The sequence below is a fragment of the Hylaeus volcanicus genome, chromosome 3 (genome assembly GCF_026283585.1).
Source record: "Hylaeus volcanicus isolate JK05 chromosome 3, UHH_iyHylVolc1.0_haploid, whole genome shotgun sequence".
NCBI classification, from domain to species: Eukaryota; Metazoa; Arthropoda; class Insecta; order Hymenoptera; family Colletidae; genus Hylaeus; species Hylaeus volcanicus.
In genome coordinates, this window is record NC_071978.1 from 9,772,385 (window position 1) to 9,799,912 (window position 27,528).

Below are 27,528 nucleotides of genomic sequence, written 5' to 3' on the forward strand. Positions count from 1 at the left end.
TGGTTACGACATTGAGCGGTGGTAAGTCAGAACAATGTATTTTCTTACAAACTTCCTTGTTCCACGGTAGATGGTGTTCTATCATTTATATAAAAAAACGCTTCGAATTTATATTAATGTTCGTTTTATAGGCTCACGACCTATATTTCTATTTTCTTCTTTTGAATTTAGTGTTAAATAAAATAGTTGATTTAAAATTTTTTATGTATCGTAATGTTTTAAAACGTTGTGATTAATAATACGAGGACATTTTAAAAGGAATTATTTTGATTCATGACATAACTAAATTAACATTTTAATTTGAATCTAAATTTATGTATGATGATGACAAGAATCTGTAATCAGTAATCATAATTTGAAATTGTAAATTTCAAACCTTAATCAGTAATTTGAAATCAAGAAATAAGTGGTAAGTAACTATGCAGTTTTCGTACATTTTCGTATATATTGATTAATTCAATGCTATCGTTTATCCGTGGGATTATAAAGCAACGTAGATTTCGCGAAAAAAATGCAATCAGCGGAGAGATCGGTGCAATTGTGTTAATTGGAATGCAATATTTGCAAGCTCATCTTCTTTGACGCTAACATTGTGTGTCAAAGTTGTTCCGTATTGTGTTTGATATCAAAGAAGAATCGATAATACTTTCTGAAGTTTCAATCAGAGTTATCTTTCACGATAAGAATGTCATTTAAACCAAAGACTTTATCTTACTGTATATTAGCGACGATTTCACAAGAAGTTCGATCGATTTATTTTCTAATCGCGGTGTATCATCAAACTCGTTGAACCGGTACTCGTCCCTATTGTATAAAGTGTTGAAAGCAATTTAGTACAAAGTAAATAAAGCGTGGACACTGAGTGTCCACAGATACGATATGATATATAAAGCTTGGAGTTTGTCGGAGAGCGCACAGATTTCAGTGAAAGTAGCCATCATGCGTGTCCTCCTGATCGCGACAATTTGCGTCGCCGCTGTCTTCGCGGCCGACGAGGAAGTGCTGCCACCCTTAGAGGGGTACGTTATTTTTTTCATTCGCAATGTTTCCCTTAAATTAATCATAGTATCATGATTAGTGCTCGGTTCGTTAGGCGATGTTACAACACACATTGTATGAAATATTAATTATATTATTTGAATGTATTTTCATATAATAATTTTATCGAAATATATTTAATTTTTATATTGATTATATCTCTAATGTCGACTATATCTCTATATCTCTATATATTTCTATAGAATTAAAAAAATATCAATCATAATGTACTATGATAATAAATATAAATTAAACACAATACAATAGTATGTAATATTATTTATATTAAAATTATTAACTATTGTAATGTGCACTAATCACTAGAATAAGTATAATAATACTGATTTCAAAAGTCAGTTAAGATTTATAATAATAGTATTTTATATATATTACATTATTTATATATATTACATGACATATGTACATGATCTGTCATTGATATAATTTTTTACTTTGATTAACGTCCCCTTTCAAGGAAAATGATCTACTTGAATACCGTGTGCAGTATCAGCAAGTCAATTTTATTAGTTTCGATTAAAACTAATAAATTGATTGATCTACTCTAAAGAACTTAATAGACTAACCCAATTATAAGATAAGTGTGAGAGATTGGAAAAAGAACATTTAAAGTTCGAGCGAAAGATTATTCCTGTTGTTTCAAACAATACAAATGCTACACATTGTTAGATCGATCAAAGTAGAGGAATTCGAACGGATGTGTTCATATTTATTTAAAACATTTTCAGGATGCAGAGTCTCTCTATTACTTACAACACACCGGAGCAATTAATGGTGCTGAAGAATTATATAGACACCCCTGGCTTTGACTTCATGAAGGTAACCGACAAGTTTGCCGATGTCCTTGTGACGGCTGACAAAGTGAAAGCGTTCAAAGAACTTCTCGAAGAAAATCGCATGAATTACACCGTTGCGATCGAGAACGTTCAGGATGCAGTCATGGAGGAGTACATCACGCAGCAAGTTGAGCGTAAAGTGCAACAGAGACTTCAAAATTATGCTGCCTCTGGAGGATTATCGTTCACTTATTATCCAACTCTCGCCGAAGTAAGTGTAGAAATTATTTGCACAATATATACACTTATTTGGCTACGACGAGCAACAATATTAAATGTTCCTCGAGCGGGGATCTAATCCTTGCGTTATTTCCAAAATTACGCATCCAAGATGACAACAAAGAGTATAACAAAACATTTTAATTATACAAATTATACAAAAATTATAGAAATAATCCAATTATTTTATTTAAATCGTGATGATTAAATATCTCACGAGGGGATGAAGCTATCAAATACATGTTACAAAAGGTATTTGGTTTGAAGGGTCAAATTGTACGCAGTAAATAATTTTATTGTAAGTAAAGTGGTGGGGAGATTTAACAAACAAATGAATTTTTATTTTCGATGGAACCTTGGAATTAAAATTTGTTAAGCAATTAAACGTGAATGGGGTTTCCAGGAAGTAATTCGTTCGAATCGTTCGTAGGTCAATACTTACCTGGAATACATAACAAAAACCCACAGTGACGTGGCCTCGTTAATTAACATAGGCGCATCCTACGAAAAACGGCAGATGAAAGTCCTGAAGCTCTCAACCGGTGGTAAAAATAAACCTGCTATTTTCATTGATGCCGGTATACACGCCAGGGAATGGATTGCTCCAGTGACATCCCTCTACATAATAGATCAGATGGTCACGAGTCAGAACAGATATCTCTTGAAGGACGTCGACTGGTACATCCTTCCGGTCCTGAACCCTGATGGCTACGAGTTCACGCATGCTAAATCAGCGGTAATTATACTTGATTTATAAATCATTCGGCAGGTGCACTATTAACCAGTAATTATCGACCACTGGTGATAAAATGAGATTCAGATATTGTCTTGATAACATTTTATTGTTGTTCTGAATCAATAATTCCAAAGATGTAATATTTTCAAAAACATTAGCCTTGTATAAACAAATATGGTATTATATATTTCCAAATGTGTATTTCAGAATCGTATGTGGAGGAAAACGAGGTCCACGAACACTGGCTCGACATGCCGAGGCGTCGATGGCAACAGGAATTACGACATGGAATGGATGAGTAAGTTATTTACAAAGATAAGCAAAATTCTCATTTAGATAAAAATGACAAATTAACAAATAAAAGGTAAACAACTTTTTGTACGTTTCTGGACTTTGACTTATGGAATGAAATACTTCCAACTAAACAAATCAGAATTTAATCCTTTGATCCAATAAACATCTCGAATAAATCTTATACGTTTCATTCGTTATCTATCATCAAAATAATAATTTCGAATCAGGAATAAAAAATACACAACGTTTCATTCTCTATCTCTAGAAGAATAGCTAGAATTTGAATTGCAGAACAAAACTTTTCGTCTATACGAATAATAATTTAACTGTTTAATCAAATAGGCGTCTCGAATGGATCGCTATACATTGATTTTATGCGTCATATACTGTTCGAATAAAATTTTGTTCACTTCTAGTTTTCAACAATAGTTAGACACGCACGTATCTAGAACAGGTGATGTGGTTCTACAAAAATCGTGTTAGAAAAATCAAGAGATTGCAAACCCCGATAATTTAATCTGTCTGCGAATCGGTCGATTAAAAACTTTCCGTACAGTATCGCGTTTGTTCGCTTTTATCGTGCACATCAAACACGAGAGCGGTGAGAGTTTCTATTAAAGAGACAAATGAATATTTCGCGATCGCGATTGCGCTAGACATCAATCAGACAACGAGACTGCTGATAATCTATCAACGACAGCTACGGCGTGACCATTGATTAATTAGACAAAATTGAAATTAAACAACATTAATCACAGGAATCGAAGACACCGATAAATTCGCGAAGATAACATCTATTTCTGGGGAAAATTCCCAGAAAGCGTATTAATTCAATCAATGCCATTTTTGTAGAACATATTCATGTAGAAGATCAAGGAAAAATATCTTGTTGCCAATTACAGCATAAACAAACATATAGTTTGTCGTTAATACATACGTGGCTTTAAATTCTTTTTCAGTATAATGAATTACTCAAAAATGGTTAAACTAAGACAAATATTTTTAAATAGTAAATTTAAAATGTAAAGTAAATTCAAATTTGTAAGCAGTAGTAAATTAGTGCACTGCAAGACTGTGCTACTAGTATTATTAATTTCTAAAACCAATGGTCAAGATATTCACGTACGAATATATTATATTTGTTTACGCTATCATTAGCTATATTGCTTCGCGTATCTTTAAAAGCAGTATTTATAGTTTATTGGGAAGATAATGATCGTTGAAATGGAATCGAAAATTTCCATCACAATTAATTTTATTACAGAATGGAAGAGAAAGGGAGATACAGGTTGTTAGCTATCACATCTCGCCCGTGTTCCGTGAAGAGTACTGTGTCACGGTTAACTCAACCATTTCAGTCTAACTTTTCTTTGGAGCGCAGTTGTGCTGGCGTTTTCATTGAAGTTATGATTGAGCGTGATAAAAACTTGCTCGTTACCGCACGGTTGTTACTCCTCTCGGTCTCTTCATTCGGGCTTTAACACACTGACTTTCGACAACTACGTGTTATTTCCCGACGTTATTACGAATGCCGTCGTAGACCTCGACATCGAGCTGACAATTTTATTTTCCATTTATGTTCGCGATTCCTATAGATTTTGGATCGAAATAGTTGGAAGTTGGCTAAATTCCCTCTATCTTTAAACAGTTGAAACAGTCCAACTCCTCCAAAGTAAAGCCAAGAAATTAATTCCAAGAAATTGATGGAAATGTAGACTTCATCGTTTACACGGTATTCGTCTTGAAGACTAAAGATAAGACGAAAATTGAGATGAAAATGCGTGTTCTTGAGTAACAACACGAAAATTTTAAATTTCTTTAATTGTTTTTACTGAAGAAGATGAAGAAAAAGATTGCAGACCTTTTTCATATGGAATTTAATTCTTTTTAATATACACTTTGATTATATTTAAACATTTTTCACAACTTCTAATGTTTAGTAGAAGAAGAAGAACGATACAAGAGGTAATCATCATTATCCATCAATCGAGTTTACTTACAATCTAATCACAAAATATTATGGATTTCGGTTTGCAGCTTTAATTTTTCTCATTCGTGCAACATCGACCAAATATATTCGCGAAATTCGATGAACAGATCTGAGCTGGTGTTGCAGGTCTCTAAATTGAGATCTCTAATTTGTCGTGCAATTTGAAAGTTGGTTGCTCCAGAAAATTCGTACGAGCACTTTTCCGTATTAGATTTCTAGCGATGAAGTTCGACACGCGTTCTAGCAATTTTCATTGTATCATCTGTGGGTTGCTATTTACTTGAAAGAGTAGTTTTGTCTTGTCTGGTACAATTTCCGTTTCCTTCACTATAAAACGTTTGGGTCGGATGAATTATTATACAATACTCTTTTATTTAAAATAATTTTAATAATTTTAACTATTCTAAATAAATTATTGCATATTATTATATATTATTTATTGATTGCATATATTATTTCTAAACATCATTGTTGACATTATATATATTTTTACATTTACACAATCTCATAGATTTCCCCACATTTTTATTTGCTATAAGTGTATACAATTTTAATTAAACTTTAAATGTAAAAGACAAATATGTAATTGAAATAAACTTGAATGGAGAATGGTCAGATAATGATGGAAAGAATAAAGAATTTACGTACACGATGAAACGTACTTACATGACGATGATATTTTGTTTAAAAATAACTGTCATCTGTTCACAGCAATTGGCGCATCCAGCAGCCCATGCAGTGAGACGTACGCTGGACCAAAACCATTTTCCGAAGTGGAAAGTCAACACATGCGCGACTTCATCCTAGCACATAAACAGAATATCAAGGCCTACCTCACGTTCCATTCATACGGTCAGGTTAGTGTCTATGATGCTAATAACATTAACCATTCGTTGGTCCAAATATGCCCAATTGTTTCGTGGTTCTTAATTTGACTTTCAAGTCACGGGTTCTTACACTGTAAGCGTTTACAGCGCGAAGAGAAAAAATTTCGAAGCCTAGAATATTGCAAATTCCGTCATTTCGCAAGTACTATACCGGAAATATTCTGAATTTTAAGAATCGGTTTGCTGATTGCATTATTAACTGTTTCCTTTAAAAAGATTTTTAATTTTCTTTTGTTCATCACTGTACCTTTATACTTCAATATTTTACTATCTTACATACTGAATTACATCAATTTTTAATATTAGATTCTGTATACTTTATTATATTATAATATGTAACTATCTTACATCCTAAAAATCAATTATTCTTAATGTTAGATTCTGTATTTTTGTTATATGTAGCCTAGTCTTGTAATAGTACAAGATTAAATTTATCTTCGCTCGATCTGACCCAGCAACGGAAATCCAATAAACGCTTTAGAAATAACTTTATGCCACCATTGTCGAATCTGAAATAACGTCGGAGACGTCAGAGTCGTGGCCGAATTGTACATAAAGATCTCATTGATATTTCAAGATGTACCCTTTTTTTTATCCTAAGTGAATACACGAAGAGTTTAGAAATCTTTTCGGCGATTGATATTGCTATCAACGTTTTTAGGTCATCATTTAGGTTGCCACGTAAAATTCAATGACGACTGAAAGTTGCCTTTCGAGTGTAAATAGTTACTACTTGTTAGACAGTTGCATCTTTACCTCATTTCTTTTTTAATGAAATACTCAAATTTTCCCTTTCAGTATATCCTGTATCCTTGGGGATTTACGTCCAAGGTGCCTTCGAACGAACCAGAACTGGTATGTAACACTCTGATCGTTTTATTCATATGAAATTACATACACAGTCTTCATTTTATGATTGTCTACAATGATTTGTACATTTTTAGCGTAACCTTGCTAGCAATTTCGCTAAAGCTATCGCCAAGTCGCGTAGGACTCAGTACACTTATGGAACATCTGCCAATCATCTTTGTAAGTAACGAGATCTAATGAATCACTTCGCTTCGTTTTGACACGTTGGTGTTAATTAAACAATTGACATAAAGCTATTAATCAAAATATGTAATTTAATCGTGTAGAAAGGATTATTTTTGTATAGAAATATAGAAAAATATTTGTTTTACTGATTAAAGCGTAGATATTAGATTTAATGCACGTGTTTGTAAGAGATGCTTCAAGAAGCATTGTAATTTTTTTTTGCAGAAAATATTTAGCTTATAATTATTTCAGAATGATCTGAAGTGACTTTATCATTCGAAGAATTACTTATTCTTCGTTAGGTTTCTGCACTGTGTTTCATTTCATTATTTTCTCTGTGCTTTTGTTACAAAATAATTAGATCCTGCTGCTGGAGGTAGCGACGACTGGGCCATGGGAAAAGCAGGAATCAGTTTATCGTACACCTTCGAGTTACCCGGAGGAAATTCTGGATTCCTGTTACCTCCTTCCGAGATCAAAGCTGTTGGCACTGAGACATTCGAAGTTATCAAAGTGATTCACCAATACATCACTTCGAAACACTGACGAACACTATCGCGCCAATGACACCCAGTATCGTCGACTGTACGCGGATGTATCTTCATCCTGAATCGTTCGATACAAACTGTACAATCTTCCTACATTTACTAACCATAAAATAAATAAAAAATTAAGAATTTATTCAAAAATTTCTCTATATTGTACGAAGCTCGAGTTTCCTCGTATGCAATCCAAAAGAATAGCTCTAACCCTTTTAGACCTGGCGACCACAATTGAGGACATAAATAAGACTCATACATTACTGACACTATCGTTTAGGGCGAATTTCTTTATTTGTGCACATACAGAAAGACCAGTTTTCCTCGAAAGCTACACTATTAGGATTTTTTTTTTTATTTCTTCCATACTAATCCAAATAGTCCAAATTAACTCTAAAAATTAAATTACATTAGTACGAGAAACAAAATAATTCAGGTGTGAAAAGGATAAGAAGAGCTGATCGGTTTCAGAACCTATGATCGTAGAACCGATACACGACTGCTTCGTTCGATATGGGTTATAACAGTTTCGATCTATAAATGTTATAACATCCTTCCGGTTCTCATAACTATTTCAGTCCGAACTATTAGTATATAACAGTTTGGAACAGTTATTCTTGGAACCTTCTCAACCTCTTTCCAGCCGCTGAACTGTCTTCAGAAGGAGATAAGTCGACTTTTCTTGGGTCACTGAAGGCATTGCACCAGCCTCCGTCACCTTAGTCACCTCAGTCAACGATTTCAAGGAATGTTCAACTCCCTAGCAGACCAGGGGGAATGGCTCGTTATACAAAAATTTTACGACCCAGTGCCCTCAGCCCCGTCAAATGAGCTCTCGTCTCCACTCGAGTCCACGGCTAATGAGTCTGTTGTTTCTCCAATTAGACCGAACGCGAACGCGGGAAATAGGTATAAGCGAAAAGGAACTTGGGCACGATACTTCTGCGCTCTACGTGCTAAGTATTCTACTCCATTCCGACCAAATCCTCGAGCCTCTCTTTTCGTTTCCCCAGCCACTCTCGCTTTCGCGCAACGTCTACCTAAAACTGGAGGAAAAACTAAAGTGGTCGACGCTGGAAGGGCCGCAGGACCGAACAATAGCTGTTTCCCCTTTCACGTAGGCTTCTTTCGAGTAAACGTTCGCTCCCGTACACCGAGTCCTCGTAGATCCGCAATCTTTTTGTGGAACGTTTGGTGCGAGTTGTTGTCGGTCAACAGGAAACTCGGCGGAGGTTGCTCTGATAAGCAGCGCTCCTTACGGAAACATTGGGTTGGTCCATAATTTCTTCCAGCTTTGTTCTGTGTATATATTCTATGTATAATTTCGTCTTTCGTTCAAATATTTCATCAAAAATTAATATCGATCATAAAAAAAACCAGGTGAAAGCTTTAAATTTATAACTTTATCTCAGTTTTGAATCCGCATGCAAAAAGGTTCAATAAATCACCGAACGCATTAAAAGACGTAATGTACTTTATTCAGATGATAGTGATCCATAAAACATTGTTCATATATATAATATATATATATTTATAGGACTATATAGAACAAATAACTCTCGTTTCTAGAATCTAATCGTAACTTAACATAGATAAATGTATCCTCTTTTCATACGAAGAAAGAACGCAGGAAGAAAAGCGGCCGAGGTTTCTCTCTTTCTCGAGTACACCTCGATCGACGTGTCGTTTGTTCGATCCTTTCTCATCCATTAATGACCCTTCCCTTAGTTGCGTCGTATTTTACGGATATACTCGGTGATACGGATAAACTATATAGACCACTCGGAAGATATGCTCTTTAGTAAATGATTAACGTAGCTTAATCTACACATCACTAAGGGGTATGGTAACGTATCTCTTTCGCCAAGTAAGATTCTATCTTGCCTTCTTATCGCAATCGGTGCTTCGCAGATCTCTCGAAAGTTCAACGAAACACTCGTTCGGTTCGATACATTGAAAAATTCGTCGAACTGCCGCCCAGTCGATCTCGCGCATGCGATTAGAATGTATTTGCAGGGGCGCGTGGAAGATGCTCGATAAACAACAAACTGAGAGGACGATCAGAGAAACGCCGAATGGAATTCCTTCGTGAAACGTTCGCCAAAGAATGCGACGACGATGACGTTTATCAAATGTACGATTAAGAAAATCACAAAACGGAAACAGCATCGAAAGAAATTGCAGAAAAATACAACTCTTAATTGTATACACGGAGTCGCAAGAAATGATTGAACTCTTTGTTGCGATTCAAAGAACGTCTTCTGTATAAAAACTTTGGCTTGGCAGTTACGTTGACAATTACTATCGATACCACGCGCGAAACCATGCTCGTGACTCGACAAACCAGGTTCAGTTCTGTGTCTTCTAATGATTTATAAAATATCTTCAGTACAACAAAATTCGGTAAAATTCGTTTTACTATTTGCAATGATGCATTTTGTGATTTCCTTGGGTTTTTAAGAATTACTAGACTAAAATTTCTACTTCTCATGAGAGACGAGCCCGGTACTTGTTTCAGAAAATTACATTCTGTCCATGATATTCGTCATTCGAACGAAGTTGTCTGTCGTTTTGCTGCTAGAAATTCGAAAATGACTGAACACTCGGGGGAGGATTTTAATATGCGCTGAAATTTAATAGATAAAATCTATGCTTCTGATAGGGATGCCTCTGTGTAGACCATCGGATCTTAGGGGTTATTTCTAAAGGTACATCCTGTCGTATGAACCATATTTTTGTCATAATGACGAATTATTTCAATTGAATCTTTATTACGTCATTTTTTACAGGTCCGAACTATCATTTTATAGAAATAAAAATTGTCTACTTTTCCTGAATCTTCAAGCTGGTGTTACCTCAGATGCATTCCTTTCACAAGGGGACTTCCCAATATCACTGCCAATATTTAAATGAATTTATGCACATTGATTGAGCTTCAAATATTGAAGATGATCATATACGTACTGTTTGTGATGCTTTTTGTATAAAACAATACTTGTAAATCACCTCCTTTCGAAACTGTGTAATTTCAGAATCAATTTTTGTTTTATTTTATGACTCGGTAAGGTAGAACATTCGGTCGATAAGGGAGGTCGTTCTGTTCATAATGTAGAACACTCTGTTGATAAACTCTTCGATCAATCAGGGCTCTACATTATTTAGCCTTACCAACAGTATACACTACATTACCAATAGTTAGTCAATTACCATTCTCAATTTCGATGTACTGCTATTATTCTAATGAATTTTTACAATATTACAGATAAATGCCTTCTGAAACTGTAATTTTCTTTTAGACTATTTTAATTGGAAATATTGAAAAATATATATCAGACTCCTACATTATCTTCAACGTTTCTAGCATTATTACTGTACATGAGCTTATTCAGATATCAGCAGATCAATTGTAGAAGTCTTCTCGCCAATCGTCAGCTATAGGTAGGCTGTATTGAAAATCCCATTGAAGAAAAGATCAATGATTTAATTACAATCGTTCTAGGGCTGCCGAAATGGTCTGTAATTTTGTTCTGATCATACTCGTTTAATTATGGCATAGAAATACGGTGAAATTCCTGTTCCTCGATGCGGGAGTTATCACCGTGCGGATATTAAAAATATATGCGAATACGCGCACGGTTAATAAACGATAATGAACGGTAGGAAGAATACAAGTATTACGTGTGCAATCATACGTCCATTTCGTGTCCAATAACCCATGAATTCGCTGCTCTTATCGATACGATGCACGAGTTTTGCGATTCGCTGTCTGGCTATTTCATGCCGTGCCTATTACGATGATTATATTACAATGTTACAATAATACATACGCGTAATGAAGTACATAAATTATACGTATACATCTACGGTAATAAATATTGTTAGTGAAACTGTATTACGGGTAAACTTCGCGTACTCGTTGTCACGCGATCCTGTAAAACTGGTGCTCCTTATAAAATATAAATATGAAAATGTTCACTGGCACTCCTCACGAAGCGAAGTCTTTGTACCTTGGAACCACAAGACATCAACGATGCAGCGTTTCGTTCGGAATTTTTAATCACTTTTCTATTATTTCGACACATTTTTAACTTCCATTTTTTAATGACCAATATTGCCAAGAAAATATCCCCACAGACTGTTGTTTCAAGGTACAGGTATATTAGTCAGGCATCGTACTCGTTTATTCGCATTTACCGCAGACACTTTGCTTTTTACGAAACCTGTACATTAGATTATATATTCATCGTAGAGGGTTTTTTTTTATCAAAGCGATAGAGAATCGAAGAATTTAGGAACATCTAGTGCTCGCAAAAATCGGTATGGAGTGTTCAGTTAACATAAATTGTTGGGCGAAATGTAATTCATATTTATCGTGTTTGTTATTACTGTCCTCGGAATAATAAAAGAACGTTTCACACATGTCGAGCAAGGAATAAATATTTGAGTGCAATTTTCTTGCATTGATTTATGGTATTTTTACTTCATGACGTGGTCGTATGAAAATTCAATTGAAAATTTATTTATATAAATCTTTATTCCATTTGTGTAATGTCGTAAATGCAACGCACGAACGAAAGTGATTAACTACACTCGTTCCAATTTTTGCGAGATTGATTGTTAAAAACTTCGATCTTCTCGTCAGATTAATCTGTATATGAGAGAGAAATGGAAACCACCTGCGGTCTGATGCACGGATATTAGCAGCCCTAGTTTTCTCTCTGTGCCGCCAAAGTATCATCGATCTTCGCGAATCGAGTCGAAGTGTTTTTCAACCATTCGCTGTGATTATCGCGAACGTTATTTAGTACGTTTGGAAATCGAGATACGCAGGATTCGCTGAATATTCTTTAAGGTGATTTCACGGCAATTACGAGTCAATTTCATCTCGTCGCACGCGTATCATTCATCCAATGGTTGCACTCGACCAACGATTTCTTCAATGAGACGCAAGAAACTGATCAGTGTGACGTCACGCATAGAATTGAATTTGGCTCATGATTCTATAAATTAAATACCATTGTTCCTTTCTCAACAATAATGAAATAATTATTTTTAAAAGGACAACGCTGTAGTGATGGGACCAATCCAACGTCATATTAATTAGTACCAATACTTGTCAGTTTAAATAATTTTCAATTCTGTGGAATTTCTACAGGGTGTTTCTAGAGCCTGGATACATATGAAACAAGAAGAGTTTTCCAGATATGAAATTAATTAACAACATTTCAGTCAAATGGAATATTCAATGTCCTAGACCTTAAGGACGTCTTGTAGTCTTCAAATATAGTCACTACACATCTTAAATCTGTATTCATCCACAACCATTGGGGATGGTTTTCTGGCAAATTTGAGTTTTCCTAATCAGGTGGCCAGATTTCGTTATATTCTCAAATGTATTGGCTACAGTGTGTCTCAACAATCGGAATATATAATTAGTGCGTACAATCCTTCTCTTCAAACGGAATGTTTGAACAAAGTTACTTTGAACCTACATAGATACAAGTGTCTACTGTAGGTGACTGCAGGTATCAATACCGAAGATCTCAAGTCGATCGAAGACATTTCTTGGACCGCTAGCTGAGGCTTCCCGATGTAAGCCGTGTCCTTTGAATAAGGTACTCCTCAGTTACGCCAGCATTGCAGATAGCTTCTTCAGGGGTCAAATGACACACCGGTACTGGATCGATAGCTGAGCTGTCGAAACGTCGGAGTATCTCATTTAAAGGACACGACTTACATCTGAAAGCATCAATTAGTATCGACTATGAAGAGCAGAGCTATCAATATCTCAAATATCATATTTCATTGTATTTAGAAGTTTAACACTTTGAAAGTAAGCATTCGTCTGATACAGCATATTATATTTTGCTTCTTTTAATATTTGATCAGATAATAATAATTTAGATGATTCGGTTCCACCGAAATGTAAAAGATTATAACGTACATATAATACAATTATTAAATAAATAAGATAGATAGAATTCGTTAATGCAAGGCAGTACAGGTGTCGGGGAGAATTTTCACGATTCAGAGCCTTCACGGAAAAGAAAAAAAAAACAAAAATAATAAAAGAGTGTTAATTTTTATGGATCTTAAAACATGTTTGAGTCCCATCACTAGGTCAGTCCGTTACTGATACACGAGCTAACGAACAACTGCAGTCGTAAGAAACCCACGAATTAGATTTCCAAGTCGCATTAAAATCAGTTAGAACAATTAATAAGGGCCGAACTCGCAATAATGTATAATTAAGTGGAAATAATGAAATAAGCTCTGAGCTCTTGATCAAACTGCAAGGATCTATCTTTGTGGCAGAATTCATCGAATTGCCTCGAATTAAGCTGTGGAGGTTCTCCAGCTGGCGGTGACTTCTACCCTGTAGACCCTAAAACCCACATCTTAATCCGACCCTGATCTCTTGCATGTCGCGATCCATGACGGAGCCAGCTGTTATCAGTAACCATAATAGATTCTGCTTCTTTTGTTTCTCATTATTATTTCTTTTCTTTCTTTTTTAAATCAGTTACGCTAATTTGGACGATGCTTGGCATTGCTCGTTTCGCTGGAGAAAAAGAAACCGCACTCATACGTCATCAAAAATACACGTTTGATATGCTAATCATCTTGTTCGCAATCGATAAGACTGCGAGAATCCACGCTTTTTTCACGCATCGATCCTACGAAGTCAAGCTTACATGATGGATCTTATCTACCGGGGAAATTAAATAATTCTTTCTTTCCCTTTACGATCAGTCACTGTCACCGTTTTTTTTTTTCTTTCGGCTACTACTCAGATCAAAAAGTGTCTTAATAATATCGATGGCGGTCAAACTCGACGCTAAATCAGCATCATTCGGTCAATTTGTATCGATGCGATCGCAGAACCTGGGCAGAGATGGGTAAAATTCACATTTATGCAAAAAGAGCGAGTAAACGTATAGGGGATGAATTATTGTTTATCTCATAATATAAATAAATGAATAAATAAATAACTACATATTTATATCTGCATGTGTGTGTGTATATATATATTATATCATATATAATATAAACATTTACTTTTAAATACATACGTATAAGAACATGACTGAATTTTAATAATAATATATATTACATAATTGACCCCGAACGTGTGAGGCACATTAGGAGTAAATAAAAAATACAAGTTAAATTATAGATCGAAATACATTTAACAAATGAAGATATATTCGTTCAGCCCAATAAACGTCACGAATAAATTATTGTAGGTAGACTTGCTTTAATTGTTACCTATTATTTCAATAAAATTTTGCTCACATCTGACAGCGGGGAACCGCTCTTCACCCGTTTACACGGGATTTAAAGCGTTTCGCGAATCCGCGAGCGGACAGTTCGATCGAATCATCCCTAATTAATTCTATGAAACGTAACGGTCACCATCTTTACGCTAACTTAAGGTTACACGAATATTTACAACGTCCTAAATGGTAATTAAGCGTTGACGATTAACATGCCCGGCCGAGAACTAACCGACTTTTATTACCGAGCTAGGAGATTTAGAGAAAGCAGACGAATTTATTTACAGTCGTACTTGTAGATCGGAGATCGCAGCTTGTTTCGCACAGGGGAAAAAGTATCGCTGCGGTTTCGGGATGTGCGTTTGTTGGAAATATTGGGACTGATCGCGAGAAGCACGAGTTTCATTCGCACGATTGTGTCAAGTAAGTTGAAGAATCTTTTCAGCTTGGAATTTTAAAAATTAGCTGACATTAGAGATTTCTTTTTTGTTAAGAATCGTATTGGACACGTCGATTCCAAACTTTGTGTGTGTATTTATTTATGTTTCACCGAGTTACAAGAATTTTTGAAAATATAAATATTCGATTTCATTGAAGTATACACGTTCGTGTACAGGTATGTACACAAAAACTCGTGTACACGTTTGGCACGATATTTCTTCCTGGGGCAAGTGATTCAGGACTTTGTAATAAATCATATTACTCTATTCCTAGAACATCCCTCTACGAAATGTATACAGGACGGGCAATAACAACTGCTGTCTGAAGTGACTCGTTATTTATTGATTTTAGGACAAATCGTTTCACATGAAATATCCTGTGTTCGTTGGAGCTCGTCGCATGGAAGCGTTTGACTATCTCCATGTTTATTTTGTAGTAAATCACAATAAATGATAAACACAGAGAATCCGTCATTACTAGGATACTATATTAAAATCTTCTTTGTTCAAGGAAAGTAAACAGAAACAATGTACGTTTTAAGGATTATGTTAGATCGTTTATAACGTAGTAGTACTATAAACCAATTTTAGGTCACTTCATAAAATGGAAGACATAAGATAAAAATGAACCAAACATTACATATGTACATTATACACAACACTTTTCACTAAAATCGATAAATGTCATGTTATTCCATGCGGCGGTTATGATTGACTTACTCTGTATCGTGGGCAGGCAAAATTGCACCGAATGCATAAAGAATAAAAAAAGGACTTCTACGTTGAGTTGTTTCAAGTGCAATCCAAACGTTACAAGTCTCCAGTGTTGTTCCTCTCTCTCTCTCAAGGATTGCTTTCAACATTACAAACTTCTTAAAAATACACTGTTCGTAGAGGATTGTTTAAGAAACAGCGTGATATTTATCATTACAGTGTGACATATAGTCTGTTTACAGTATTAGAATTCTTGGCATCAATACATAAACACAAACTATTTCCAACAATTTAAATTGATCTCTTTTTTGGGTGGGTAATTATCACGAACATATTATTGCAATTTTAAAATTATTTGTTAAGATTTTCAAGTGGCACCCTTTTCCAATCAAACAAAACTTGATTTTCCTGCTAAATTCAATTTTTTAAGTTATGGCCATATTTCACAAAACACTCAATATATAAAATAGAATGGGATCAACGGCGATTTTCTGGTTGGAATATGTTAAACGATTTATTTATATCAATATTCGTTTTATCGTAATCCGTTTATGGTATTCTTCTCATAACCAGAAAATCTATATTAATTCATTTCTGTTTAAAAAAAACAACAAAGCCTACTCTTTATCCGGTCCACTGCACTGATAACCTGTTATTATCTGATAACGAGAATTTGATTTTGTTTTTGAAGAACTGCAAAAGTACTTTTATTTATACATACACGAGTGAACTAGTACTTGGCCTAAATAACAACTGGTTGTATCTATAGAAGCTACTAAGTCTTTTGATAAGTAGCTATGACATCTAAATCGTATAAAACTTCCTTAATATGGATTTCTTTTCTTAAGCTCTTGATTCTCGATTAGATTAGAAATGTTCAAAAGTTAAGAGAAACGCGATCTCCTTGGCGAGCAACAATATTTTCCTCACTGTACGAAAAGTGCTATGCTGCGTTTCCGGCAGGCTACTTGCAATTTTCATAAAACGCTACCACATAAACGGACGGTCTGATTTTCACCTATTTCTCGACGACGTTAGAAAAAGAATCCATTAACGTTGCATCCTCTACTTAAGAATCATCGTGACTATTTGAAATCCTCGAAAGTAAAGCAAAATTGTGCCGCGATTGCGGTTCGTCTAACAAAGAGCATGTGGCAGCCTCCGTCTCAACAAAATTGCTATAAAATGAAGTTACTATAAAATGCAATTACAATAAAGAAATTGAAAAGAAATTGAACATTGATATCTAAAACATTTAAGTTAAAGATGATAACACTCGCCCCTATTTATTATATCGTTTAATTATCAATTGAAGATTTATCACTTTTAGGACTAGAGATTGGCAGTTGCTCGACTCGATTTCCACTCGGTGAGCGACTCAGAAGCGACAGTCTTTGTTTATCTTAGATTACGTTGAATCTGGAACTGTTCATAGCGACATTGATTCATAAATATGCTCCTAAGCTGGAAACTGGTACACTTTGAAGTGGTTGTAAAATACTTTAATTCCACGACTCTCCAATCATGGTAGAAGAAGGGTCTAGTCGTCTAAATTGTTAGCTCTTTGTAATGAAACTGTCGTCGAGTGCAAAGGGTTAAAAATTAACAGAAACGAGCACTGCCATCTTTAACTAAAAAATTTTAAATATCAATACTTAATTTTGTTAAGAGTCTTGAAATATTTGGAGCTGTCCCTGATTTTCGTCGAGAGTGTTAAGCACACGTTCAAGATTAGTTACGTATTAATTTAAAGTAACAATCATATTTACTATTTACGAAAATTAATTAATCTCGATCGATTCTAGTCTTGAGCGTTACAAGAACGTGTATTTTTAAGCGTCTTTTAACCAAACGAAAGCCATGTACAAACAAACATCAAAGAGTACACTCTTTCTCAAAAGTATACGGTCGTCCGGAGTTAATATTCTGTACACGGCTCTCAAAGTTATAAACTCACCACTCCACGGCAATTTTATTGAAATCGGCGCCCGCCACAACCGGCTCTGCCTTTGTAAATGTTGTTTTTATCACAGACAAAGAATACCGTGTACTCAGTAATTTCCGAGCGTTCGATCGCTCGGAATTTTTCACGCGACTAGAATTCCCCTTAGCGTATCCCTCAAACGTTGCCGGAAGTCATCATGTTCGGCCACAAGAATTTTTCGAACGCGGAAAACTCGAAAGGCGTTCGCAACGAATGAAAAGACGGAGCTGGGTCGAGGCGACGTAGGAGGGGATGGAGAGAAAAAAAAAAGCCAGGAATCGGTACTTTCTTCTGAATGGAAGCTCGTCGAAAGCGATTCGTCTTCTGCGCTAAGTTCTACGAGAAAAAGAGAGAAAAACGGGATTAATCGATAAGACGGACGCGAACGAAGGCGAAACGCTTTAAATCTTTCCCGTTCGTCGAATCCTCGGAACGGTTCGCGATCCATCGATACCAAACTTGCCAAAACAGGTCCCGGATCTGGCATGAGACGACCCTGAATTATTTGTTAGGCATTTAAGCTATATACAGACGGGTTGTGTTTATCCTTAAAGGAGATCGATATGTCTCGTTGGTGGCGTTGGTTACAGGAATCCCCCGGACAGGGAGAACACCGTGTTCCAATGACTAATTCTTTCTCGACTTATTCCTTCGCGGAGAGGGATCCATTAGTCAACGCCATGACTGGGCCGGAACTTCCCCTCGAGTTCGTGTCAGAGTTGAGTTCCAAGGACGAGTCCTGTAACGATACAAGGTGAGAGTATACGTGAACGTGGGTGTGCAGAGGTCCTATGGAAATTGTTAAAAGTTTTTCTCTTTCTTTTTTTGACAGCTGAGTGCCTTATGGACGAAGCTGAGTTAAGGAGTCCTGCGTGTGTTATCAGCTGTGGTGTAGGAAAAGAACGATGAATGAAAGAAGAGAATTAATACGCGGTAATTAAGTTTTAGGAAATATTTGTTCAAATGCATATACAGTATCTTATATAGATTACATAAAACAGACATATCATATTTTTTGTGTTCCATTGGAAAACAAAATACATTTGTAATTCACATTGTATTGTTAACTGTGGGTATCTTAATGGACTCCAACGTAGCTGGCTGTTGGAAGTGATCATTCCATGATCGTTTCCATCGCGGCATTATCGTAAAGTCATTGACGTGCCAGTATTCGGGCACGTTGTAACGCGAGACGAAAGGCTTCCTTCCCGTAATAAATCACACAAGGACCGAACGTTCTCTCGCCTTGTGCCATTTCGGTTTCGTGCTCACCGAGACAATCGTTGCCAAATGGTTTCGCGAAACTGTCGTATTCGCGTAATCACCGCGCGTAAAAGCGTTATAGCTTCCACGATCGAGCTTAAAGATTTCTGCGATGGGCTTTCATTCGTCGACGCGATACACGCTTGAAAAGTTTCATTGCACATTTACCGTCTTTCACATTGGGAATCGCCAAGTAATTCTTGCGAAAGATTGATTAATAATAGACAGAGACGCGTATTGCCATCTTTAAGTAAAATGTTTTAAATATCAATGATTAATTTTGTAATGTGTCTTGAAGTATTTGGAGATTTACGTGATATTTTTAGGTTTTTAGCTAAATTCGAATAACTACGAGTTGTACGATGTGTTGTTATATGATTGTTTTCATCTGAAAAAATATTGTCACTCATTTTGTCCAAATTCATGTTGACGGTTTACAGAAGGCTTATTATATAACAGTTAAGAACACCATACGTATGCATGTCTTCGTTTGTATTTATATTAGGTCAACATTTTATGTAGATAAGGACGGAGAAGCTTATGGAGCAGGATAACATTTTGTGGCTAATGTAGTATTTCTTCTCTTTAAATTTTAAGAGGATTTGATATACGCTTTTTGTGGAGATTAAGAGATACATTCAAACGGGGTACCTCTCGTAAGCTGTCTATACGAACTGAATATTAAACAAGTAATTCTGTATTAAATATAGTATTAAATATATCGGATTTTTGTCATTTCTGATGTTTTGTTTACTTTCAACAAGGTTTTTAATCATTCCTGAATAATACAGGCAAATGAAGATACTGGAAATCAAATTCTAAGACAGAAAATTTAAAAAAATAAAAAACAACGATAAAATGATTACCGATTGGGATAAAACGGATTAAAATATTATTAAAGATTTATGAAAGATAGATGTCTAAAGTCAATTCGAAGTTTTATTTAAAATGTTTATGATTCGTTAGAAATTATTCTATAAGAATTGTAGTATTTTTAAATGTTTTCCATTATGGGAAAGTACAATATTTTGATCTTATATATTAACATATGCACGATGAGAGTTTACGATGTGCATAATTGTTAATAAAAGTTGATTGTGAAAGCTTGCTTTTTAAGTACATATTTTACCATTCGATTAATTTTTCGACGATTTTCAAGTCGTATACGGTTATTGTGTGGAATATACTGCCAAATTGGAAGCAATTTTATACAAATTAATACGTTTACTTTCGATTTAATTAAGCCCGATCGAACCGGTACTGAATGTAAAATTAGTAAATGCGCAATAATGAAATAAAGGAATTTAAATGGATTTTAATTACCTCGTTCGGATACCCGAGTATTACATTTCAACAAACTCCTCGTAATAAACGTAACGTAAGTTAACCCAATATTTCTGTCAAATTTGATTATCTCATATTCGTTTTCTCTTCTGTAAAGAATTTTAATGGAACGGTATATTGGTTTCAAATTTTTAAACATTTGTATAATCAATTTTGAACATTTATAAAAATTGAAATATTTATGTAAACAAATTAAACTGGTCAAAAAAAGAATACCCTCATGAAAATATGGTACTTGTACTTACAATGCTGAGAGCGTGCATGATGCATGATTGCGTGGTGTTTTCGACATGCATCAATTCGTCGCATTCCTCGTGATCCAATCCGTTCACATCAGATCGTAGTTTAATTGGTGATAGAGCTGCCTCGTTGTCTGTTGATTTGCCACTGTCGGGAGACGGTATTAATTCGTGTCCGTCCAAATCCTCTTCTTCGGCGCGTTCTTCGCAGTCGGACGCTTTGGTTTCCTATCAACAAACACGGGAACAATCGATTACGCTCAATGTTTCAGTAATATTTGTATCTAGATGCAAATTTTGAAACAATGAATCGAAAAATAAACAACTATTTATCTGTCTCAATTAAAATAAAAATAATATATTGTCTCTTTTATAATCAAAACAATAATCATAATAATAGTAATAATACTGTAGTCGAGGATTATCATATGATTTTATTCACTCGAGGGTAACATTAAATTCATATTAAATTCGGTCTTTTTAATTCGAAGGGTCTATATGCGGGCGGGTAAAAAATGAGGAGTCTGAATATATCCGAGGAATTGGAAGTGCACGGTCAATTGAATTCACCAAGTTGACCTATTTCATGTTCCTTTCGCGATGAAATAGAACTGCAGCAGGTGACACTGTTACACTGATGTGTGTCACAATAGTGATAAGTTAAGCTGCTAGCTCCTGTATCTTTCTCTACTTGCTTTCATTCGGCTGGCTGACCAAACCGGACCTATTCTACTTCCTTTTTTGCTCGTGCTACGTTTTGTTCAATCCTTGCACAGTTTTCGCGTTGATAATTCAGTGTGCACATGCTTCTAAGGAAGAATTATTCACCAGGCGGGTTTTAAAAATAATATAGCTATATTTACGTAATTCGATGAATTAAATAATTTGATTATTTATTCGTCATTTCAGAAATAAAAAAAAAAGGAATAGCATTTAGCAATTGTTTTATTTATCTTGTGCAGAGAAGATATTTTAAACAATTGTTCAACCTCATTAAAATACCTAAAACCTTATAATTTGAAAAATATTTATGATTGATCGCAGAGTTAATTGTTTTATTAAGTTGATCTTCGATAAAGGAAAAAATAAAATTTATTAAAAATATTATCTAAGCGTTGAAGGAACTGTTAAAAAATGAATTATATAATGATACCATACAATAATACAATAATATAAGAATGCATAAGATATAATATATAATGATATAAAAATTAATTGTATAAATGAATTATATAATAATCGTCATCCAGAAGGAAGAAAGTATTATTAGTTAACAATGAAACATTTACGATAAGGTCGAATTCAGTAAAATTAATATAAAGCCCAATTCTTCGAATCGTTGACAATAAAAATAATAATGGGGCTTTCAAGACCTGGAATTCGAAATGAAGGTTCCTGGTTCTTGATAGGTCCGTATAACTTGTTCGTGCTCTGGAGTTGACATATCGACAGAGAAACATATGATGAAGTAATATTTTGCCAAGTTGCCTACGCCGTTTCCGGCGACGACAGGCTGTCTTTCTTTTGTTACGGAATTTCGTTCCAGTCCCGAAGACTTGTCTTAAGCGCCGAGCTTGACGATATTACTACTTACTACTTTTCTTCTTCGCAGAGGGGAATTCATATTGTTTAAATTGACTGACATTGTTGGAACTATTGCTATCCGGTCAATAGACTAGTGTTCTTATTTTACGTAATTTTAAATAATTTCACGATCGATGTTCAGCATTTGTAGGAAATATTCAGAGGAATGAAAAATGTTAGAAACTGATTTGAAATACTGGAGAAGCAGTATTGTCTCAAAATAGTTTTGCCTTGGAAATATTAATACTTTTACTATGAATCTCATCGACATTATCAAAGTGAATACTAATTATTTTTGTTAAAATTGAAGAAATAATATTTTTAATGGTATGTTCAAGAGAAATTTAAATGACAAACGTAGCCACGAATGAACACTAGAGGTGACATGTTTGCAAGAAATTATTCAGACTTTGTATAATATATGTAAGAGAATAGAAAGTAGTTTTACATAAGTTAAGGTTCTCATATCACGTCGTGAATTTTCTTCTTCTGGAGTTATCCACCACGATAATGAACCAAGAAGTCATTCGCGCGTTATCACACGAAGAACAAGAGTATTAAAAAAGTTTAAACTGTATCGAGAAAGTTTTCATCGAAAGACATCACAAGATGAAGCAATCTTCACGATTCCTGAATATTTAAAATACATTTCGTTATGAATTCGGGATGATCATCTGTCGGAAATATATTTTACGAAAATTATTTTTACTATTCCACCTAGAAGAAAGACAAGTTTTGAGCAAACCTTGGTTGCCAAAGAAGGCGTTTTAAGCTTCCTTGATTAAATAAAATCACTGGTTACTTACTCTTCCTTCATTCTATTTATAGAATAGAATTTTGAAGTAAATTCACGAGTTCACTTCGAGGTGGTAAAGAGACAAAGATTTGTAGGGTTTGATAATTAAACAAAAACAACGGACGAAGGGGAGAAAATTGTGGGAGAATCTTATCACGCGAATGAGAGAGGAAAACTCTATTGTTGGTTTGACGTTTTGACTATCCCCGTAACCGGAACCGGAAATACATCAAGAATTGAAGCTACGCGAATAGAAGGCATCTTGTTTTATTTTCAAACCCTTTCAGCCGGGCTTGTTCATTCCGATAAGACTACTCACTCATCGTTCGCTTTTCGGCTAACAAAAATAACGAAATAGAAAATCCATTGAAGCGAAATTACTTTTCCTTTGAGTGAATTCAATATCCGTGCTGCGTATAATATGCAGAGGAAGGTTGCCAGAATTGTATCACTCAAGGTATTCTATTTTACACTTCCTGCACGATGATATTTTGTGTGCAAAATGATATTGAAAATAGCAGCTAAATATTTGAGAATCTTATTATGTGTTACATTTAGTTTCATTCAATTGTAAAATGAATTTAACTGCTTACACTTTACTAATACTTAAACAGAATAGAAGCGAGAATTAAATTAATATTTTAAATAATTTTATTCTCTTTAGTATGCGTAATAAAATTCTCAATATTTTTTAATTTAAATTGATTTTTTGCATAACGACAAAGCTGCAATGAAACGTACCTGAAAGTCTTGCGGTGACGGTGATGATTCTTTCTGATGCTGGGTGGGACTTTGGGGTGGACTAGGCGCAGATCTTGGACTTTGAGGCCGAGTTCCCAGCTCGTAAATGTTGATCATGTGAGCCGCCTGAGCGTGAACCATCAGTTCCCATGCTGATGGGAAAGATACTTTGCAGAGAACGCAGAGCAAAGCTGTCGTGGAATCCCCTTTGGACATAAAGTGTTTACGCTTGAAGTCACTCTACTACTATAAATACAGGAATCATCTTAATTCTATGATCAAGCGTATCCTAATATATGATTTCATCCTAAATGTCATTTATCAATACGCTGGCTGGCAGCGTGTTTATGGTGACACGTTCAGCATAAATAACTTAGATGTCATTCAAGCATTAATAATACGTTTTAGACGTTCCATTCAAATAAACGTAAAAATGTAATACGTCTATTTAATACGTTATTTAATTAAAGATAGAATCATACAAAAGAGCAACGATTTTTATGTTTGGATCACGATGAGAGTCTTTATAACAGGTTCTTTATTGAATATTACTTTGAAGAAGTAAAGAAAACAAACAATCTTTTATTGTCTAATTCCAATATAGTATGTGGAATAAATATTGATACTTCTAGGTAATTCAAACAGTTTGAACTGAAATTGTTGAACATTTGGATCTTCTTCGTGGATCCTTTTCAAGAATGAAATGATTGTATTGATTGTACATTCAACAACGATATATTTAGCCTCTCTTAATTATTTCTCACTGAATTTTTGATATACCAGCATAAACTTTATTTTCTAGCATTGCTCGCTTCGTTCAACGTTCCTCGAGCAACCGAAAATCCTTTTGCTCCGATCGTTCAAGGCACACCTCGTTTTAAACAAACCTAAACGGTCGAAAATATTTTCCTCGAACCAGGTTCGATTCCTCGATAAAACGCCAAAATACAATTCCCCGTGGAAAAGGAATCGTAACGCTGTGTGGAATCACTTGAAACAGTTCGAATTTCATTTTTACACGTGCTCTGTTCAACGTGACATCGATGACACCTGTGCAAATGGTGACAACAAGCTGGACAAGGGTGTACAGAAAGTTCCTAATGGAAACTAAAAAAAAAGAAAATTCATGATACTAACACACAGTTACGCGTGTTTCAAAACAAGGAAATTTAAGGGTGACCAGTTCATTACAGAACACATAATTTACAAGAACATGCTATATAAAATTGAGATTCCGAGTACAAAAATTTATATGTAGCTCGTTTTCAGTACTACGCTATCAAATATTCATTATCAGTTTCAAAATTGATCAGCCAACAATTGTAATGCAAAGATTGTCGAAATTCTGTAAAATTTTTACACAATAGCGAACATAACAATGAAAGCTTCAACTCCTCCGGGGTTTTGGCTACAAACACCCTGCATTATGGGCCGAAAACAATGGAGATGGCAGCATATTTGTCTGCTTGCACATTCAATAGTGGATATGTACCACGTTTGAAAATAATGAACGTACTGGGATTTGTAGATCCGCGAGCAAAAATGTTTGCAGAGAGCATTGTCCATAACCACACTGGTAGCGCCAAGCAACAAGCTATGGGAATGTTTAATTGTTATATGGGCCTTAACTGATGGACCAGAAATGAAATTTTATATACATGAATTTCTTTTCGTGTACAATTATCAACGCGTTTTTCGTGAATTTAATAAAAATTAATGTCAATATATCACACTGGAAAATATATGAATAAAATAATCATATCAAGAGTAATTATAATCTGGTTTCATTTTTCTGTTTTCTGAATGAATGCAATATAACTTCTATACCTATCGTCAAGAGAGATAGAAACTTCATGTACACCCTGTACTTTGCAATGGACTGCGCTCTCGAATTCCGACAAAAGTCGAGGCTTTATTGGAAAATTTCTTAAAGGCTGAAGCGTCGCGACGGAAATCCCAGAATTCTTTGCGAAAGAGCAACTGGATCGGTCGATGAGACGCGTTCGAAACGGGACTGCCTCGAACTTTTCTTTCAAGTACATACTTGGGGCCGTTCCGTTGAAGGTGTGACATTTACATGTAAACCGCAGCTTGCAGTAATTTCGCTTGTGCTCGAGTAGCTCTCCAAGGTCAGTAAACATTTCTCTGCAGTTGCCGCAGATCAGTATGTCCGGGTTGCCTGAAACACACAAACAGCGATTCGATTTTCAACTAATTTCGACTTAACCGTTGTTCGTCGAGACGGGAATTCGTCGTTTCAATCTGTCAATTGGGTCATTTCTCCAACAAAAGAAGGCTTTGGATCTTAGTGCGTCACAAAACAATGAAGGGGTTTTCTGAGAAGAAAAACATCCTATCGCGGAAAATCGACGCGATAGGATGTTTTTCATGGTACAGCAGGTGGCGGCTCGCGATCAGTTAGTTTAGTCAGCTAGATTTTCAATCTCTCTAACTCTTGCGCGAAGTCTGTAAATTTATAGCTTGAAGGTTTGGAGAGGTCACTTTAAAGCGTCGTGACGAAATTCTTAAGAGAAACACTTTGAAAATAATAAGAATTAAATATAAGAATGCAATCTTTATTTTATTGAACATTGTCATTAAATTGTCTGTTTCTTTTCTTGTTTAAGAGCAAATTCAAGTACAACAGTAATACAGAATAGGAAGTTTTCTTTCTCGAGTTAGAAAAGCTACAGATAGCCGACGTTATCGTTCGGGTAAAAGCAAAAAAATAATCAGTTAAGTTCAAAATATAAATTAAGTCTGAAATATAATATTACTAAGATGACATCACGTTAAACGCCAGAGGAAGAGGGAAATCACAAAGTGCAGAAACTTCCCAGTCCTGCGTCTTTCTTTTAGCAAAGCATCAACTTTTCCTGCGATCAAATGTACCTTGAAACTTTCAAAACTTTGCTTTAAAATAGTACCGCACAAGCTGAGCCCCATAAAGCATTACTTCCTCGAAAACTGTATGAGATAAAGATAGCATTCTTTATGCCTTAAGGCTCTCTAGGACCCTGCGCATGACGTACATAACTGTACAGCTATTGTATACGAAGTCGCTGCTCTTATTTCTCTTATGGAGAATGATAGAGTGCACTTTTCAAGAGTTTGTTTAAAAATTAACCATTGCTATTCCTCAGTTCGTTAACTGTAACTTTAAATAATACATTTTTGAGTACACAAATTATTAATTATCGTTTTACTAAATTATGCAAGAATTCTCATTGAATTATACAATTTTAAAAGCAGACAAGGAGCAACCAAGTATTACGGTGATCATAGTGATGTGTATCATAGTGATTTAACCAAAATATCACTATGAAATGTATTTATAAATATACCATTCTCTTTTGAAGCTATTCAATTGTCCACGACAGTACGTATTTTGTTAAATAAAGAACGTGCACGATCCATACTGTTCGTTGAAATAAAATCGTCGCGTCGTTCCACTGATTCAGATGAATCACCATTAAATCGCGTGTGTTTACAACAAACTTCAATCCCATTTGGTGGATGAATTACTCTTCACGCCGTCCGTGCAATTATGTAAC

General features: G+C 35.1%; 2 protein-coding genes across 3 annotated transcripts in view; one reads left to right on the top strand and one right to left on the bottom strand.

Moving 5' to 3' along the window:
• The first annotated feature begins 859 nt into the window (after positions 1-859).
• On the top strand, positions 860-7,742 carry LOC128874439 (carboxypeptidase B-like). The gene is made up of 8 exons (XM_054119239.1): positions 860-1,019; positions 1,785-2,103; positions 2,542-2,847; positions 3,055-3,145; positions 5,843-5,988; positions 6,817-6,873; positions 6,963-7,047; positions 7,415-7,742. The coding sequence occupies exons 1-8, from the start codon at positions 880-882 to the stop codon at positions 7,597-7,599; spliced, it is 1,329 nt and encodes a 442-aa protein (XP_053975214.1). The 5' UTR covers positions 860-879; the 3' UTR covers positions 7,600-7,742.
• Positions 7,743-11,052: 3,310 nt separating this feature from the next.
• Positions 11,053-27,528, bottom strand: part of LOC128874440 (uncharacterized) — a 346,195-nt gene continuing 329,719 nt past the window's right edge. For both annotated transcript variants that reach the window (XM_054119240.1, XM_054119241.1), the window contains 4 exons: positions 26,019-26,153; positions 23,975-24,180; positions 20,860-21,081; positions 11,053-18,746 (listed from right to left, as the gene is read on the bottom strand). In XM_054119240.1, the coding sequence (XP_053975215.1) occupies positions 18,651-18,746; positions 20,860-21,081; positions 23,975-24,180; positions 26,019-26,153 (659 nt within the window). In that variant the 3' untranslated portion in view covers positions 11,053-18,650. The remainder of the gene's footprint in view (positions 18,747-20,859; positions 21,082-23,974; positions 24,181-26,018; positions 26,154-27,528) is intronic.

Bases quoted from the DNA above. Each gene is read 5' to 3' on its own strand.
- LOC128874439 (XM_054119239.1), top strand. From the start codon at position 880: ATGATATATAAAGCTTGGAGTTTGTCGGAGAGCGCACAGATTTCAGTG. The intron at 1,020-1,784 runs GTACGTTATTTT...AAACATTTTCAG, and splicing joins GTGCTGCCACCCTTAGAGGG to GATGCAGAGTCTCTCTATTA. The intron at 2,848-3,054 runs GTAATTATACTT...TGTGTATTTCAG, and splicing joins TCACGCATGCTAAATCAGCG to AATCGTATGTGGAGGAAAAC.